Raw genomic sequence first — 19,898 nt, 5'->3', positions numbered from 1 at the left:
AGCATTTCAGAACTACGAGGGTAGTCTGAAAAATTTATGACCCAACAAAGACATTTTTTTTGATCTTTTATTATTTTTCAACTATACACACTTCTCTCAGCGATGTTTTTTTCTCTGTAACTCTTTCAAATAGACTTCCAAATAGACTCGGCGTTTTTCTCTGCAAAATAATTGTTCACGAAGGTGATTGCCTTTTCACTTGAGGAAGATCACTCTCCAAAGAGCGCAATTTTTAGATTAAACCAGAATGCTGCCGAAACATTCCCAAAAATTAACCAGTGCCAGTGATAGTGTCAATGAACGTAGTGTTCGACGTGGGTTTGCGAAATTTAACTTCTGGAGATTTCAGCCTCGAAGATGTGCCTCGAAGTGGACGATTTACAGTAATCCAGAACGAGAATTTAGGAGCCTGGTAGAGCCTGATCCATCACAAATGATGCGTGGGATCGTGGAACAACTGGGCGTCAGCTTTTATGTGGGTTTTGAGGGTTTAAAACGTAAAAAGCACGAAAAGTGTGTGCCCCACGATTTGAACGATGGACAGAAATTGTCACGTTTCAAAAAATGTTCTTTTTGGCTTTTGTAGAGCACGTAGAGCGTACCAATTGATTTTGCTCACTCGTAGTTGAAGATGAAAGAACTTTCCCTGCAAGTGACCGTCGATGGATAACTCTGGTATATTTTTACCATAAACGCTGGTGTTCCCAGGGAACCATATTGTCTTCAACCCTCTTTCTTCTGTATATCAACGACTTATTGAAAAAAAAACAAGGATCCAATATATTGCTTTGTTGACGACAGTACACCTGTCTCGTCATTCCATTTGGATTCCAGGACATTGGCTACGGAGACACATCTTCACCGGCAGCAGGAGGTTGCATATCTTAATGAGCATCTAGAAGTGATTTCGAATTGGAGTGGAAGTAACCAGGTTCAATTCAATGCCACATATTGGCATCGGTTTTCTCCAAGTAGATAAATGTCTCCGAACCGGATATAATAATTTCAGGTCAGACAATTCCGCTTTCTGCTTTGGTAGGTTTGTTGGGGGTTAAAATGGACAACAATATGTCTTGGCACAATCATGTAGCTGGAATTACGAAGGCTGTTTCTCAAAAGCTTGAAACACTCTTTCGAACCAGAAAACTGTACACACCTCAGCAACTTTTGATGCTTTATAAAGCTTAGATCAGACCTTCTTTGGAGTATTGGTCTCATGTATGGAGCTCCGCCCCCAACCATACCCTGAAGCTGCTGGATTCCATCCAGAAAAGAACCATTCACCTTATTGGAGACGCGAACATCACTTGCAACCTTGATAGTCTGAAATGCGAAGAAAGATTGGGTATTTGTCTCTCTTCTATTGATACTTTCACGGAAAGTGTTGCAGTGACTTGGCATATTGATTCCACCAAGAGCGGTACATATCAGAAATACGCGACGGACTGTGGCTGCTCATCGTTTTGACGTTCAACTCAGTACACCTCGAACTTCACTGTTCAAGAACTCTTTCATTTGGATAACTGTGTTTATGTGGAATAAACATCCTGAGAACGTTTTTACAAATGGATTTAATCTCTAGCGATTCAAATCCAATGTGAATCACTACTTTCGTACATGCACCGCTCTAAGAGCAACTCAAGGATTTTTCTATAGTGCTTGTAATTTGTCCTTCAAAAAATTACCCCATGACCATCCAGAAAAATAGTCGCCATAACTTTCCTACCATAAAAAACAGTTTTTGCTGTTTGGAGTCGGTTCTTTCTTTGCAGTCCACTGTTTGGACTGTATTTTTGTTTCGGGCGTATAATGGTGTGCCATCAACAGTAATTAATCAGCGCCAAAACTTGGATTTATTACTCCTAAACTGCGCCAACAGAGCTTTGGAAATGTTCATTCAAACACGTTTTTGGTGTAACATCTTTCTCATGCCTGAATTTTGATTTATTAGATTAGATTAGATTAGATTAGATAAGTTTATTACCTCATTAGCCACATAAGTGTAGGTTCGTTAGTTACAATCATCGGATACAACCGGATACAATCATTAAAATCTAACATTATATTGAAAAAAATATATATAAAAAAGGTAGAATTAATGATATAAAAATGTTAAAAAAACAGTACAATAAACAAGTATTCTCACACAGATTTGAATGCAAAGTTACTATTTATTAACATTTAGAAGATCTACGAATTCTTGAATATTATAAAGCGGATTGTCAGCCAGTAGAGTTTTTACAAGCTTTTTGAATCTGTTAACGGTGGTATTTTTTATTTCCTTCGGCAGCAGGTTATAAAAGTAACTTTCTGCCCACTCTGGTGATTTTTTATACGAGAGGTGCTTGAAGCTTCTGAGATGTATATTCTCCTGTTTTCTCGTAGAGTATTGATGAAGATCTGATTTTTTTTGTAGGTTGATGATATTCCTATGTGTGTCTATCAATAATTTGAATAAATATATACCTGTTACGGTAAGAATTTTTTGAGATTTAGAAGTTGGTCTACACGATTCACGGTATTCCAGGCTATATATTAATCGAATAATGCGTTTCTGGATCATGAATACCCGGTTCCAACACTTTTTTTGACATGTTCATAATCTCTGTTATCTCTCTCACTTCAATTCGGCGGATGTCTAGCACCATCTGGTGAACTTTGGCGATGTTTCCGTCTGTAATTGCAATCCTAGTCCAATTGGACGTCCCGGACGTTTATCGTCCCCCAAGCTCTTAGGTAAGGTTACGTCCAACGTGAGTGGGTCCATTCGACCATCCACCGCAACCCACAAGGGTTTATTGTGGCTCACAATTGGGGGGTTGTTCCTCCACCTGAGACAGATTCTGTGTACGCCACTCAAGAATTTGGTGCAAGGCGGTTTTATAAAGTACCCCGCTGTTGAGGAGACGACTCAGTCGTTTCCTGGCTGCACCACTAAACCTTTTTTTTTAGGTTCATTTATTGAATCAGGAGTTGGTGTGTGGAGAAGATCTTGCTCCTGATCTAAATTTACAGGAAGGCCAGTTTGCTCGACATCCATCTCCTCTGTAGACTCAGGATCAGAAAGAATTTTTAAGTTTACTCTGTCCAAGAAAGTCCCACGAGTAGGTAGAGAAAGAAGGTCAATCGCGGCAGACCCCCGCATTACCGTGACAAGGCGATGCTACGACGCAAAGGAGCCCGGTATCTCGAAGGTTCCGTAGAGACAGCTGATAGGCTCAGTGTCATTCATCTTCTCGGCACGAATACACACACCTCAGGATTAGGCTATCGTTGGGATGCCATTCAGTTAGGGAATAACAGAATCACAAGTGATACTGTCTTTCCCATATCCAGCGAGGCTACGTGGAAGCTGGCATCCGATGGCCGGTTTGCTCAACTCCCACATTCCAATCCAATGCACTCGCCAAAAACAGCATGCACAGTGGTTCAGGCAGTGAAAGATGAACAAGGACAGTGAATCCGCCTCTTCCAAGCTCTTATGGCCATGTTTAAATTCAGCTGCCCAAAATTTTACTGTGATAAATAATGGTGCAGAGTCCTCACACAATAAACCAACTCATGTCGTGTTTTCATCTTTGAACTATGCAGATGTCCTTCATGGACCAAGCCTCACAAATAGGAACAAAGACTCCAAAAGATTCAAAACTGCTGCCTTCGCCTTATTCATGAGGTACGTAGAAGGAAGAGAATATCATCAAAGATGTCAAAAACTTGTTGGCAACGGAAGGTCACTACACTCAGCGTTTATCTAACGTAAGGTTATCTGCAATGAAATTCCGAATTATCCATTTAATTAAATTACATTTCGGACTGACGTACACAACTTAAATGTACGCCACAAAGGTTATTAACTCCTTCGATACACACTCATGAATTTTTCAAGTGATTATTTACGTATCAGATATGCAACGCTTATAATAAACTTCTTTCTCATTCAAAACATTTTTAAATAGGTAATTTTAGGCAAAAATTGAACTACTAGGTGAAGAAAGTTGACTACTCAATAACACTGGTCTACAGTGGTTTTTTTGCCCTAGATTATAATATTGATTTTGGGTGTATTTATACTTACAATTCATGAAATTATCAATGGTTTTGTAAGATTTGCTCTCGTTTTATTTTAAATATTTATTTTCATTTTCCATTACAAAAATTCGAAAACAAGAAACAAAATAACAGATATATTTATAATATCAGTTTTATTTAGAGAAAAATATGATACTTTGAAGTAAATAGAGAGAGAAATTTCGAAAACATGTTATATTTCCATGAAACGCCTTTTAAGAGCTTTTCTTTTATAATTTTTCAGAGGACAATCTCTTTTTAAAGACCAGCAGTAATCGGCCATCATGTGACAATCCCATCGACCCTGATATCTTTCTTCCATTACTTTTATATCCATGTGGAACCGCTCTCCCTGCTCCTCACTATAATTTCCTAAATTATCTGGAAATTTATACAAATGGTTGCGAAGATAGTGTAACTTGATACTCATATTTGCTCCTAGAATCTGAAAGTTTGTCAGCATATTTTGTACAATTTCTTCATAATTTGGTGCTTTATGGTTACCTAGGAAATTTTCGACTACCAACACAAAACTTTCACAAGCTTTACTTTCCGGAACAGTCATAACTTTAATAAAATCAGTGTCTTTCATCAATTGCCGTATTTGAGGATCATCAAATATTCCTCCTTTCAACTTTTCCATACTAAGTTTTGGAAATTTTCTACAAATATATTTAAAACAATCTCCTTCCTTGTCCAAAGCTTTTACGAATTGCTTTATCATTCCTAACTTAATATGCAATGGTGGAAGTATAATTTTGTCTCTGCTCACCAACGGCTCTCTTATTACATTAGTTTTACCGACAGTTAAAGAATTTCTTTCAGGCCAAACATCTTGTTCCCAATGACGTTGCTTTGCTCTACTGTCCCACATACAAATGAAGCAAGGGTATTTCGTGTATCCACTTTGTTGGCCAAGTAAAAAATTAACCATTTTTAAATCCACACAGATCGACCATTAATGCTCCGATTAATTGTTTTTTTCTGAAACTAATTTTCATATTCTTCTTTGAGTTTTGTAAAATGGGCAATTGGAATTGATGCAAATTTATTTTTATTATTCAGTAAGACGCATTTTAAACTTCTTTTACAGCTATCAATAAAAAGACGCCATTCAGTAGGTTTGTATTCTTTCAAACCCATGTCCAGAAGCAGCTTCGCAATATTATTATAGTATACCAATCCTTCATTTTCATCAAAAAATTGTAATAGCTCACTTTCTCGCGTTCTGTACATTGTAATTGTAACTGCCAATAAAATGTTTTCTTTCAATCTTGAAGCTAACAGTTCTGATCCTTGTTCTGATAAATTTAGATCACGTATTAAACCACTGAGTTCATTTTGAGAAAACAACTTTGGCGTAGATGTTTCACCCTCCCATTCACTTCCACTGGTAGACTGATTCGATTTCTGTGAATTTGGCAACATCATTGTTTCTGAGGGCATGCGAATCACTTTTGAAACATAAATAGGGCGAGGGAGATTTTCACTGTGTAAAACAGGACATTTTGTAGACTGTAAGTCTGGATATCTTCACGTTTGATTTCGATTAAAACCTTTAGCATCTACTACGCAAAAGTAACAATCATCGAAATAATTCTTAGGCTCCATCCAGATTATAGAAAACCAAAGTCTATTCCAGAACGTTCTCCTTTTTTCCACAACCGCAAAGACTCAACGCAAGACTTACAAACTTTATTAGGAACCCATGATTTATTTAATTGGTCCATTTTAAAACCGAAATATTCAGCATAAGTTTCCTTAACAAAGTCTGTGATATTTCTTTTTTGTTTTTTTGATATATAAATACCACAAATATAACAGAATAAATCACTACTATATTTGCACTTCCTTCGTGACAAACTCATGTTTGAAAAGACAAGATAAATATATTAGAACGGACACTCAACAATTGAAACAAAATATTAACATATAACAACTTATCCAGATTTCCGTATTAGTACTTCAATATTATCAAATAACTGAGTTCTCAGCTGTTTTACAGAGCAAAGAGCCCGAGAAGTGGGGATCATGTGATGTTTGTCTAATCATGACTGAGAAAATAATTTTTTCTACTAACAAGCCGATTATTATTGAAAATACAAGATACGTAAAAATCATAAAAAATAGAGCACATTCAGTACTTTCATAAATATATTCGTGATTTAGGCACTCGAAAACATAAAAATTTGCAAAAATATCCAGGGCAACACAAAAAAAAATTTTTCTAGAGCTGTGTAATTTATCCATAATGTATATTTCTTTTTTGTTGTTATTCGAATGCTGATCGGTATCAGGTTTATAATGTATTTCTTTTTTTAATTTTTTGCTTTTTGTATTTGTTATATTTTTGTTGCCAGTTCTCGGCTGTGGAGGTTACGTGGTAGAACAAACCTGTAGTGTTCTACAGTGCAGTTTTGAACTTCGCCTCTTGGTTGTCATATTTTATTTCACCCAATAAAGACCATTATTATTATTTTTTGACCGAAGTATGCGCTGGTCAGGCCCTATCCCCCGAAGCCCTGATACATTCGGGAGGGCGCGCCAACATTATCAACAAACGACCACTCCCCACACCGTGGGATAAGTGATCATTGGGTCCAAGAATCATGTGCCCTGAGCAAGCGCAGTGAACCAAGAATGACAGCCTTCTACATCTGTTCGGCTAAGATTTCTGCCTTAGTGCGGCAAGCCGGTATGATTTCAAGATTCGAGAGTAGAGAGGACATCATTCCACCAAGGACTCCAATAATCAAAACAACCATCTTGACAGAGTGATCTGGATAGAGTCTGCGGAATTCGAAGAGAGAATCTCGATATTTTATCCGTTTTTCCTTCTCTTTTCTGACGATATTCGTCTCGCCAGGAGCTGAAAACTCCACGACAAATATCGACCAGATCTCTCGAAGTTTGTGATGATACTTTATTGTTATTATATTTTTATTATTATTATTATAAAAACACTCACATCAACTCACTCAAACCCTGGGTGCATGTTGCAGCTGCAATATTCATGTTGAAGTCGGAAACTATTCTGGTTTCTTTGAGACAACGAGCAAGATGAGGAGGAAATCTCAATTTTTTATTATTTTTCATTCTCATCAATAGCTATTTGAAAATGAAACAAATTTATCAGTAGTTTCATTTTTGTCAATGATAGAATTTTCAAATATTTCAGGATCGGCTGTCTTAGGACTAAATTGTAACAGTTTCAAGGATCCAAATGCTGAGTTCAGAAACATAGGAAGACAATTATTCGACGAATTCACCTTGATGGATACAATCAAAATTTTTCTCACGATTTCTTTTCCAAAACTATGTGAAAAAATTGGAGTGTCAAATATTCAACCTGAGGTTTCGGAATTCTTTTGCAGAACTGTTAAGGATCTTGTAAAATATAGAGAAGATAATAATTTGATAAGAAGTGATTTTCTACAAATGTTGATTGACATGAAGAACTCAACGAATCAACTGACAATGGATGAGATTATAGGACAGGTACCTATTTGAGTTTCTTCTTCAGTAGTGTTTCAGTAGTCGTGAAACTAACCTTACTTATAGGTTTTTATATTTTTCTCTGCTGGATTCGAAACGTCCTCTACAACTGCTACGCTGACTCTCTTCGAATTATCCCAAAAACCTGAAATACAAAACAAACTGAGGAGTGAAATAGAAGAGTGTATGGAGAAAAATGATAATCGAATCACATATGACGCACTCATGGGAATGCCATACATGAATGCGGTCGTTGAAGGTGAGTATGAGATGAAACCGAAGTCAATATTCAATATTTATTCATAGGTCACCATTTTCACAGTTTACAATGTGAGGATGGATGCACCTAAGTAACTAAAGTACTTGTGTTGCGCTTTCCATCTACCACACAGGGTATTCAATTATATGTCATTATCTTATGTATATATCTATATACATACATTTCGAATAATTAATTTACAAAATTGATGAATATTGGGAATGATGAAGAGCTAGCTTAACATCGTTTATATTTAGCCGAGTACATCGAGAAGTTCGGTATTGAACATAATGAATGTTTTGATTGATTCTTTGAATGAATTGAGATTGGAATTGTTTCTCATAATTGGAAGAAGATTGAATAATTTTGAACCATGATAGAAAATATATATCTGTGTGTCACTTTTATTAGGAGCTGGTATGTTCATGGATGAACTAGTAACGAGTCTTGTTTGTTTTTCTTTGTTTGTTGAAGTTCAAATTTATTTGTATACATCCAAGTTAAACATTGGATATAGAGTTCTCACGTTTTCAGTAATTGCGTTTCTTCATACAGAAATTCAGTAGAGTACAGTTCAGGTTTTTTGAATAATATTTTCAAGATTGTATTTTGAGATATTTGAAATATATTGTACCACCCCAGTACCACCCCAGGCAATATAATATCTTATTACAGATTCTGCTAGAGACTGGTATATGGTGATTAAATTTTTGTACTCCAGAATATTTCTCAATTCAAAGAATTTTTTAGTCAAAAGGGTGAGATGTTTTATAACATACATAGTTTATGTGGTCATCCCATCTCATATGCCGATCCACAATAACTCCAGATACTTAACATATACTAACTATAACAGCACAATTGCAGTTTGTTGTATTAGTACAGTCTCTGTCATGTGTATGGATTATGTTATTTCCAGGTAGAATTATTATTATTATATACCGAAAAAGTGCGTATCAGAAATACTTCAAGGATTCAAAAAACGCAGGCACAAGTGTATTATATCTGAGGAGGACTACTTTGAAAGGGACAGAATAGAAATTGTAGACCTGATGAATATTTTTCGAAGAAAATGAAAATTTAACTCATTTTTTGAAAATTCTTCAAACATCCAGACGACTCATTACCTAGCAATATAGGGGTCGATAATCAATTCCCAGTATTTTATTGCCCTCTTATTATTCACCATCTGACATACTGAATCTTTCCTTTTTTCGATTTCTAAACTTTTGTCGTCATCTACCAGTCTCAACTTCAAGCATTCCGTTCTCCATTACATGTTACACAGGATTTCTCTGGTACATGAAATCGAATATGTAAAACATGTTCTTTATAACGACGTATTATAGTGCGCCTAGTTTGACCAACATATTTTTTCGCAATCCTCACTGCTCATTTCGTAAATCGCAGGCTTATCCTTCGCCGTCGTCTTGTGTTTCTGGTTACTCAGCACTCGTTGAAGTGAACATTTTTAAAAGCTTTCATTTAACTCGACTTGTATGTATATTAACAAATCTTGCAAGGTTAATTTGACCCACTTCCCGGTATCCAATTGACCTGAAATTTTGCATGCTGGTCCAGAACCGAAGACAATGCATGTTAATCATAAACGTGACCTGATGCTGCTGCCAGGATCGAATCTGTACGAGAGATTTCCTCAGCGGTAAATAGCAGGGACACGAACTTTCGTTTATGATAGGCAGTTGGTGGGCCCACCATGAAATAGATGCCACATACAGGGTTGGTTTCAATAAAAAAATATATTTCTAGAAAAAAAATTAAATCGAGCTTTAACCTTCAAATACCTACTTCCCGACCCTAAAAAGAAGACAATAAATAATGAAGTAGGTTGTAATTGTAAGAACCCATATTCATTTGCATTGTAAAAAATATTATTATCTACAACCCTCTAAGTTCCCAGAGTAAGAGGGTCCATCACGCACAAGAGGCATACCATGACTTGTGTAATTTGGTGAGATGGGCATCATTAGCATTGGTTCCTTGAGTTTTTCTGTTGGAGGACTCTCCATTTTATAGATGGACTTTCGTATTGATCGATAACTATCGATTGAAACTAAAAAATATAAAATAAAATAATGATAAAATAACTTTTGAAAAAAACTTCCCTGAGAAGATCAAAATAAAATTTTAAATTGTATTAACCTGTGACCTATGACTTTAACAGAATTGAAATTATAATAAAAGCTTGTTGCGATGCCTAGAAGAAATCTCTACATATTTAGTCAGATGAAATTTAAATTAAGAAACATTCTGACAGAGCAACTAGGTACTGCAATAAATTCCAAACCCGATAAATCCTATGCGTGCAAAAAAGTTATTTAAGGTTGAAGTTCCACATTTTGAGCATTCACGGTACTTTTATCTAATTACAAACATTATGAATTGCTTACATGTTTTGTAGGTGCCTCCTACCTAATTACAAAATTTCAATTACAAATTGAAATTATCGCGACAAGTTTTTATTATAATTTCAATTCTGTAAAGTCATAAATGAATGTATTTAATTTAGATTTATAATTTTATTTTGATCTTTTTAGGGCACTTAAATAAAAGCCTGTTTTAAAAGTTTTATTATCATTATTTTATTTCAAAGCAATTTTCATATTGATTTTTTTTCAAACATCAAACTGATCCGTTGGTGTATTTTGGTTCGTATGGAAGAGCTATGAATTTTGAGTCTTTACTTTTCTGAAAAGTCGGGGATTTACGATGTTTCTGATAACTGGAACATTATGAGCTCAGGAATAATTCGAAACACAGGAAGTGTATTGTCCCTCAAAAAGTTTGCTCAAGGAAATTCATGGGGTCAGTAATAAAATGCTACGAAAGAAGTACTAGTGCTCGTCTGGGTAATCTAGGAAATGCTCGAATGGAAGCTTGAAAAATAACGAGAGGAAGCAACACAGATTATCAAACGTAATAAATAAAAATAATATTTTATTTTGCTTTTGCACGTGAAAAACCTACTCAATTTTGTTTGTTGATGTTGTTAATCTTTTTTTCAAGAACATTTCAGGTTGTCTGTAGCTCACTTTCTAGTAGATTCATTTGTGAATACACGAAATGAAAAAATATTCAGTAAACATATCTGATTTTTTCATATAAGATTGATCGTGTGAAGTTTAATTTGTTTTGTTGTTGAAAATTATCAACTTAAAACTGCTAAACCGTTTATTTGGTCTCTGATTATATTCGAAGGCTTTAGCGTTTTTTCTCTGAAAACATTATTAAAACTGATTGATATACTTTATTGTATAATTTTCACTATGAAGGGTTTTACAAAAACCGCGACACGTGATTCGCTATCCAATAGCTCTCTCAAGCTCAAAACGAAAGTTACTTCTAAATTACAACTATTTCATAGTTTAACATATTACCTACCTGTATGCTTACTTTCCAATGAAGAAATGATGATAAAAGTTATTGAACCTTAACCTACTTAGGCCAACCTACTACGAATATTTCGAATTTTCTGCACAACAAAGGTGTAAATATTGCTTTCAAAACTAACAACAACTTAGGCATGCACATTAGGAATAACAAAAATAAAAGTTCAAATATGGGTCAAACTGAAAGAACGTTCAAAGCCCGCATAAAAGAACACAAAATAGTTTTCAGAATGAAAAAATGGATTCCACATATGCCACTCATTTAATCCAGAGGGACATGAGCTCAACCATGAATTCAAGCCCCTCCATTTCTAGAAGAAAGGTTTGAAACTCAACCTGTTGGAGAGTGTGGAAATAAATAAATTCAAAAAACTGTCAATATCTTATGAACGATCAAACTGAACTGAATAATTCGCTATTATTCGATCTGTTTATTTCCAGGTACTTTCGAAAAATGTATTCATATAGTTAATGAATTCATACCTGACCTTTCTAGGCAGATTCATTCATTGAAAAATAGGCATACAAGTAGGTAATATGTTAGAGTATAAACTAGTTGTAATTCAAAAGTAACTTTTATTTCATGCTTGGGAAAGCTATTGTGTAGCGAAACACGTGTCGCGATTTTTGTAAAACCCTTTATAGTGAAAATCATACAATGAAGTGAATTAATTAGTTTTAATATGGATATTCATCAAGTATCGGCAGTTCTAGTCAATTAATTAAAACATTATTCAAATGTTTCCTTATTTTTCACAGAAACGCTGAGGAAATGGCCTTCTGTGACAACATTAACCAGAGTGTGCACGAAAGACTATACTTTTCGAGACTCTGGTATCACTATACAGAAAAATACTAACGTCATCATTCCGGTACTAGGATTTCATAGGGACTCTAATTATCATCCAAAGCCGATGGAATTTGACCCAGAAAGATTTATGAATAAAAATTCGAGTTATCCTGGATATTTACCGTTCGGAGAAGGACCAAGGATGTGTATAGGTAGGTGACATATCAGATATTCGTATAGTAAGTAATGAGAATAATTAAATGAAAGTGATAATCTTGCACATCTTGAATTTGCTAAATGACTAGCGGTGCTCGATAAAATACTAAGAAGCCTTGAATAACTGATACCACTCAGCGGAGCCGCTCCTTGAGGTAGAGTCCAAATAGAGCGGGTTACATTTAGAAGGGGTTCATATCATTCCCTCAGTCAATTTCTTTTTTGCATCTCATCATTGACATTATCCTTTGTTGCACCCTTGTGGAGGGCCTTATACCTGGAGTCAGATGCTTTCATAAGCCGAGGTCTTCAAGAAGGTCTTGAAGAAGATCCAATGCATCGAGGGGTAGGTGTATCTTCGTAGATGTTCTTAATGTAGAAATCAACGTTCAGATGAAGAAAACTCTTTTTTGTCGAACTTACGGAAATTTCAAATTCCTTTTCCAGGACAATTGAAATGGGGTGGAATAAATATGAAATATAAACATAAGGGATTCTACGTACTCAAGATGAGATTAATCATAAGATTAGCAAAATGAGGACGAAATGATACATGAAATAACAATACTAATGGCAGTGTTTTGGTGCACTATGTTATGAATTGAATCATTTTGTGTAAGTTTAGCGATTAACTTTCAACATGTGATGTTTAGCATTGCTATCTGCAAATTGTGAAGAATATAAGATTCATCAAAAATCCTTTTGAAAATCTTGTTATACTTTTTATATCTTCCAAATTTCCACTCAATATCTAGATCACAGAATATATTTTCGGAAAAACTACACGAAAGTTTATACATTGCATTTCTTTAATGCCCCCCCCCCTCTTTTGTTTTTTGAACGGGTCAACTCAAAAAATTGAAATGTGGGATAATGAAATCAATGCATGAATACTTTATTTTGAAGTAAAATTGACAGATGAAACTTTCAAGATGGCAACTGGTCGCCATCTGGGAAAAAAATTGAATGGAAAGGGGGGTATTGTGACCAATTATTTTGAAGCTCCTGACGAATACTTCACAACCATAGAATATGAAGTCAATATCTTCACCTACTAGAAAATGGCGGAACATTTAATAATTGCCTGAATACATTGACATTTAAGTACATAATAAAAAGTAATAAACTTAAGGTCAGTTCAGAAGATACTCGAAATGATTGCCTTGAACTTCTTGACATATGAACAGCCTATCCGATATTTCACGCCGACCATTTTCGAACACAGTAACGTCAATATCTCTACAAATATTCATTATTATCTGCCGTATATCCACCTTTTGCTTTAAAAAGCCCCATAAAAAAAGTCCAAAGATGTCAAATCTGTTGGACTTCGACGGCCAATCCAACGACTGGGCCAATCCAAATAGTTTCTAACTTGTATGGAGTAATGTGGTGGTGCTCCATCTTGTTGGAATACAATATCCATATAGAATTCAATGATGAGAGGGTCAACAGTGGTTTCCAGCATATTCAAATACAGTTTCTCTGTTGAATTTTGATCAATAAATAGAGTTCCTTCAATATGGTTCCCCAATACTCTTGCCCATACCTTAATTTTTTCTGGATATTGGGAAAACCGAAAACTAAATGAGAATATTCTAACTGATCAATGATGTTCATTGTCGTACTAACATTTTTTGTCGTTTTTATAAACAAAAAATAACTTAACAAACCTTATCGGATTGTTGGAATTGCCATGGGGCAGATAAAAAGGAATATTTCTAGAAATATCGATATTAATGTGTTTGTCTTCAGGAAATTGGTTGTGAAGTATTCTTCAGGAGCTTTAAAATGATGTATCACATGACCTCTCTTTCCCTCTTTTCTACCAGATAGCGCCCAGTCGACATCTTGGAAGTTTCATCTGTCAATTTCATTTCAAAATAAAGTATTCATGCACTAATTTCATTATCAGATCCAGTTGAATATTTATCATAGGTGATGTATCAAAAATAAACTCCCAGTGAATATATCCAAATGTAAAGCAATGACATTTACTAGGAAAAGTAATAGTCTTCACTATGCATATTCAATAGATAATGTAGAACTGCAGCGTACTGACGAGATAAAAGATCTGGGAATTTATTTTGATGCGCAGCTCACCTTTAACATACACGTTAGTCGTACAGTAAATGCAGCAAAGCGTGCATACGGCTTAATTGTAAGAAATTGTAGAAATTTCACAAATTTGTCTGCTCTAACAAAATTGTATTTCTGTTTTGTCCGATCAAAACTAGAATATGGATCTCTAATATGGAACCCCATATATGGAAAATATATTTCTATCGTGGAGAAGGCACAAAAAAAATCTGAAATTTTTGAGCTTTAAAATTGATGGAGTATACCACCTAGAGGCCAAAACTATGTTTCTTTATTACAAAGATTTGACTTTATATCCTTAGAAAAACGCAGGGCGCAGACTTCCTTAATATTTATGTACAATCTTTTGATCAATAAAATTGATTCCTGTGAATTATCATCTTACATCAACATATTTGTACCCCGGCAAACCTCTCGAAAAAGCTGCACTTTTATGTGCAAACGGGCGCAAACTAACCTTATGCTTAAAGCACCAATCTATGTAATGTGCACGAACTATAACAAAATTTGTGAATATTTTGATATTTTCTCCTGTTCTTTAATCGAATTAAAAAATAAATCTAGAGCGTATATCGTATGATAACGCTGAGATCTCTATGTATTAGTGCTAGGAGTATACTTAATATATATTTTCATCTTAAATTGCTCTATAAATGGTTGTTACTGTTGGGCAATAAATGGTTTGTTATTATTATTATTAGTATTATTATTTTTTTCACCATAGTGTGCGCTGGTCAGGCCCTATCCCCCGAAGCCCCGATACATTCGGGAGGGCGCGCCAGCATTATCAACCAATGACCACTCCCCACACCGTAGGGTTGGGTCCGAGAATCATGTGCCTTGAGCAAGCGCAGTGAGCCAAGAATGACAGTCTTCTGCATCTGTGCGGCTAAGATTTCTGCCTTAGTGCGGCAAGCCGGTATGATTTTAAGATTCGAGAGTAGAGAGGACATCATTCCTCCAAGGACTCCAATAATCAGAACAACCATCTTGACAGAGTGATCTGGATAGAGTCTGCGGAGTTCGAAGAGAAAATCTCGATATTTTATCCGTTTTTCCTTCTCTTTTCTGACGATATTCGTCTCGCCAGGAGCTGAAAACTCCACGACAAATATCGTTTTGGTCTGGTGGTCGAGAAGGACTACATCAGGCTTATTAGCTTGTATGAGCCTGAGGGTGGAGAACGAATAGTTCCAATAAATTCGGCACTTCTCGTTCCCCACAACGGATTCAATATCCCCCGGAGCGTAGGGCAACACCGGTGTCTCGTCAATACCGTAAGACTGCTATTTTTTTTTCACCGTAGTGTGCGCTGGTCAGGTCCTATCTCCCGAAGCCCCGATACATTCGGGAGGGCGCGCCAGCATTATCAACCAATGACCACTCCCCACATCGTGGGGTAAGTGATCATTGGGTCCGAGAATTATGTGTCCTGAGCAAGCGCAGTGAGCCAAGAATGACAGCCTTCTGCATCTGTACGGCTAAGATTTCTGCCTTAGTGCGGCAAGCCGGTATGATTTTAAGATTCGAGAGTAGAGAGGACATCATTCCACCAAGGACTCCAATAATCAGAACAACCATCTTGACAGAGTGATCTGGATAGAATCTGCGGAGTTTGAAGAGAAAATCTCGATATTTTATCCGTTTTCCTCCTCTTTTCTGACGATATTCGTCTCGCCAGGAGCTGAAAACTCCACGACAAATATCGTTTTGGTCTGGTGGTCGAGAAGGACTACATCAGGGTATTATTATTATTATTGTTATTATTATTATTATCATTCCAAATTTCAATTTTTTGAGTTAACCCGTCCAGAAAATAAAAAAGGGAATATTAAAGAAATGCACTGTATATAGTCACAGGCGGTGGACCTTTAGGTGAGTTAGGATACAGCCTACATTGCCAGATTTTTTGAGCGGCAAGAAGAGAAAAAAAACCGACAAATATTGATTTTTCTTTTATTTCACTCACAGATTATAACAGTCCCAATTGAAGTTGGTGATAGTTTTCGATTCTAATTCGTTCATTGCTTTATGATGACACAAAAGAGACTTTGGACTAGCTTTATTATCTATTGAACAAGATCTGGCATGAAAAGTTGATTTCAATGAAGTTGTGAGATCATTTTCAAAACGAAAGGTTTCAATACAGATTAAAATGAATTTGTTTTTAAGGAAACATAGAAAACAGTACAATCTAGTCACTTTGATATGTTTATTATATTTGAAAATTTTATTAAAACAACGATAAAAATAAAATAAAAACAACAATATAAATTAATTGGCGCTCCGGGGCGACTTCATTGATTCCAGTGGCGCATTTGCTTTTTCAGCTGCAGGAAAACCCGGAAAAACCTGCAGCATCACATCATCTGAAGATCTTGATCTAACAATGTCCTCTCCAGAGGCTCCAATAAATTCAATGCATCGCCAGAACACTTCGTGACACGACTGTAACCAGTCCGTTTCTTCTTTGACCAAAGCGTAATAATGACCAAATTCAACGCCAGAACCACAGTGAACAATGACTGCATGACTATTATAATAGTGGTCTGCTAGGTTGAAATGTTCATCTATTTCAAACCTTCCAAAGAGTTTCTTGCTTCCGTTAGAGGTTGAGTCTTGTTTGAAAATCATCAGTGTTATTATTAGATTGACTGGTGACTCAGCTATACTTGTTTCCTTATAACAGTCAGTTAATTTGGCGCATGTTTGACAATATAGTCGATCATCACCTGTTAAAAATTTATATTTTAAGTTGGAGCGAAATACTTGGTTTTCGTCAGTCGTCTGTAATGAAATTTGGAGTTTGTGCATAGAATTTTGGAAATAGGTGAATTTTATGAAAGAAAAATATTGAAGGAGATTGAAATAGCTCATCTGACAATTTAGTAGCCTTCAAGTAGCTCATAACACAATTTGCATATTATTTCGGTAGTTTTTTCTGTTTCAAATAAAAGATGGTGGTGGTAGGAATTTATCCATCTATAAAAAGGAGATTCAAGCACGTTCGAAATATTATCGGGCAGTCAAAATTTTATTTATTTCAGGTATGCGATTTGGTCAGATGCAAGTGAAGTTAGGCTTATTGACCATATTGAGGAAATACCAGGTATACCCTAGTCCTAAGACAAGTCTTCCATTGGAAATAGACCCTGACACATTTGTACTACATACCAAACAACCCATTTATTTGAAGTTGAAAAAATTATAAAAATTTCTTGTAATATATTCAAAGTTGAATTTAACTGTGTATTTGTTGAAGTGACATAAAATAGACAAGAATAAAAATGATTCGAATATGAAATGTTCAGAGTTAAAAAAGAACTTTCAGGTACATATATCTACGTTATATGGTAATTTCCTTATACAATGAATACTATTTCCCGAGATTTTTCGAAATAAGAGTACTTTACAACTATCTCAAAATCAAATATTTGAAGGCTTCTCGTATATTACGTGTGTTTTACTGTATTTTGTTGATGCATGCTTAATTTTAGGGAATGCATAAATTTTATCAGGAATAACACTTTGTCGAAAAACACTTAATATAAATAAATTTCCCATATGGTGCATACTTTGGGGATGACACTGTAGATCACCAGCCAGGAAAGGATTAGTAATCCTGATGTCATTTCGGATATCATTTGCCACTGAATTGATCCATTAGTGAGACGATAACCGGTTGGATTGGCGTGGGTTGTTGATCTACTCAATCAATCGACCGCTGTGTGAACCACTAGTCCGAACCGCAAGGCCGGACGATCGATTTTCACTTCCTATCGTCAAATCCGTGCTAGGAAGCACACGTTGAAATATGATACATCGTTAATCCCTATCTCGCACAAGTTTCGTAGTTGTCGTTCGTAGGGGGGACAGCTGGTTAACGGAAAAGCAATTTTTTTTAAATAGATTTCGACAAATATTGGTAGAAAAACTGTTATAGCAGCCAATTCGAATATATTTAATAGCAATTCATCTCTCTGTTATACTGGTGAATACTAAGTTTGTGAACATCCCCTACTATTGAATACATAAAATTGTGTGGTTTGGAAAAGTTTTCGCGGTCAGCAATTTGATGATCTGAAATCCGGGTTGAACCGCGTCTGGTATTCTTAATCTGTTTAAAATCTGTTTTTCCGTTAATCAGCTGTCGCCCCCATACGAACGACAACTCTCAGAAGTTGAGAAACTTGTGCGAGCTAAGGACTAACGAGGTCTTACCTTTTAACGTGTGATTCCTAACACGGTTGCAGAATCATTCCAGCTTCAACCAGATAAATTCTCCCGAGAAAAATATCTGGTAGAGGCGGAAATCGAACCCACGGTCTTCCGATCGTGAGTCATAATAGTTCAAAAGATTCGACTTTGGAGCCATTTTCAAGAACATGTCACTACACTGAGGTTTAGCGACTCGACGCCGGGGTCTCAATCTGCTTTCTCTCCACGTTTCGCCGCTGGTCTTCGCAAGGTTTTCAATCTGCCCACACCCAATCGTCGACTGTGGGCCCACAGGCTCTGGTCTGGTATTCATGTCCCTGGACGAATGTAGGAGGAGGCTGGTAGTGGGAGCAAGGGTGGAGTTGGTAGTAGGAACGGGGTTGTGACGTGCAGAAGCGAGGTGTGCAATGTTGTGAGATGTCACAGGTTTATGAGACTCATTGACGCCCACAATAGATTTGAGGGACTTGACGAACTCCAATTCGCCCTTCGCCAAGACGACTATTTTTAAACCCAAATCCAAAGACCCAACTCAGCAAAGTCGTGCCCCACATCCCAAACAGCCCGATGAACAGACGGTCCACCAAAAAGCTTTTCTTATCCATATTCCTGGAGTTACCGACAAAGTGAGCCGAATTCTGACGGGGTACTATATGAGAACAGTATTCACGATAACCAATGCGGTACAGGGCATATACGAAATACCATGTTCTCCTGCTCCAGAACTTACATCCTCCAAATGAACAGAAGGGTCTCCAACAAGGCCTATGAATATGAGCTTGCTCTCCGTTAATCAGATCGAGTCTTATCCCTCTTTAAACATCACACAAACATCGACACAGTGTACATCGGCTCCAAATGAAAGCAATTTTAAGTGGTTAACTATCATAAGAAAAAATTAAAAGTGATAACATTTAATTGTTCCAACTATCCCTAGGGAACAGTGAGTACAAAATTTATATGATCTCAAGTGAACCTAAGATAATAATCCTATTTATCTATTCGTATATAATATAAGGTTCAAATTGGAACCACAAATCTTTATCTGAATATAAAAACTAAGAGAGATATCAATGCCGTCGAACTGTTTTTCTTGCAAAAAAGAGGTACATTCCAACAAACAAATAAAATGTGACAACTGCAAAGACATTTTTCATTACGATTGCACAAATTTGTCCAAACTAGCGATAAATCTCCTAAAAAGTCAGGAAAAGAGAAGTTTGAGATTCTCATGCTCCCGTTGTGATAATCTATTGACACCACTCGTCAAGCTAGTAGAAGAACTCAAATCTACAATTTCTGATCTCAAAGAAGAAGTGAATCAATTGAAGAAGAAACAACC

At 36.0% G+C, this 19,898-nt stretch overlaps 1 protein-coding gene across 1 annotated transcript in view; it reads left to right on the top strand.

Moving 5' to 3' along the window:
• LOC141479905 (cytochrome P450 6a8-like) overlaps window positions 1-17,583 on the top strand; it is a 28,382-nt gene extending 10,799 nt beyond the window's left edge. Inside the window, exons 4-7 of the mRNA XM_074174123.1 lie at window positions 7,247-7,566; window positions 7,630-7,822; window positions 11,992-12,234; window positions 17,386-17,583. Of these exons, the coding sequence (XP_074030224.1) occupies window positions 7,247-7,566; window positions 7,630-7,822; window positions 11,992-12,234; window positions 17,386-17,549 (920 nt within the window). The 3' untranslated portion in view covers window positions 17,550-17,583. The remainder of the gene's footprint in view (window positions 1-7,246; window positions 7,567-7,629; window positions 7,823-11,991; window positions 12,235-17,385) is intronic.
• Window positions 17,584-19,898: the final 2,315 nt, after the last annotated feature.

Source organism: Leptinotarsa decemlineata, unplaced genomic scaffold (assembly GCF_025532065.1).
Source record: "Leptinotarsa decemlineata unplaced genomic scaffold, Ldec_3_MD MMD2_tig00000505_RagTag_RagTag, whole genome shotgun sequence".
NCBI lineage: Eukaryota > Metazoa > Arthropoda > Insecta > Coleoptera > Chrysomelidae > Leptinotarsa > Leptinotarsa decemlineata.
This window is presented reverse-complemented; position numbering and strand designations above follow the sequence as displayed.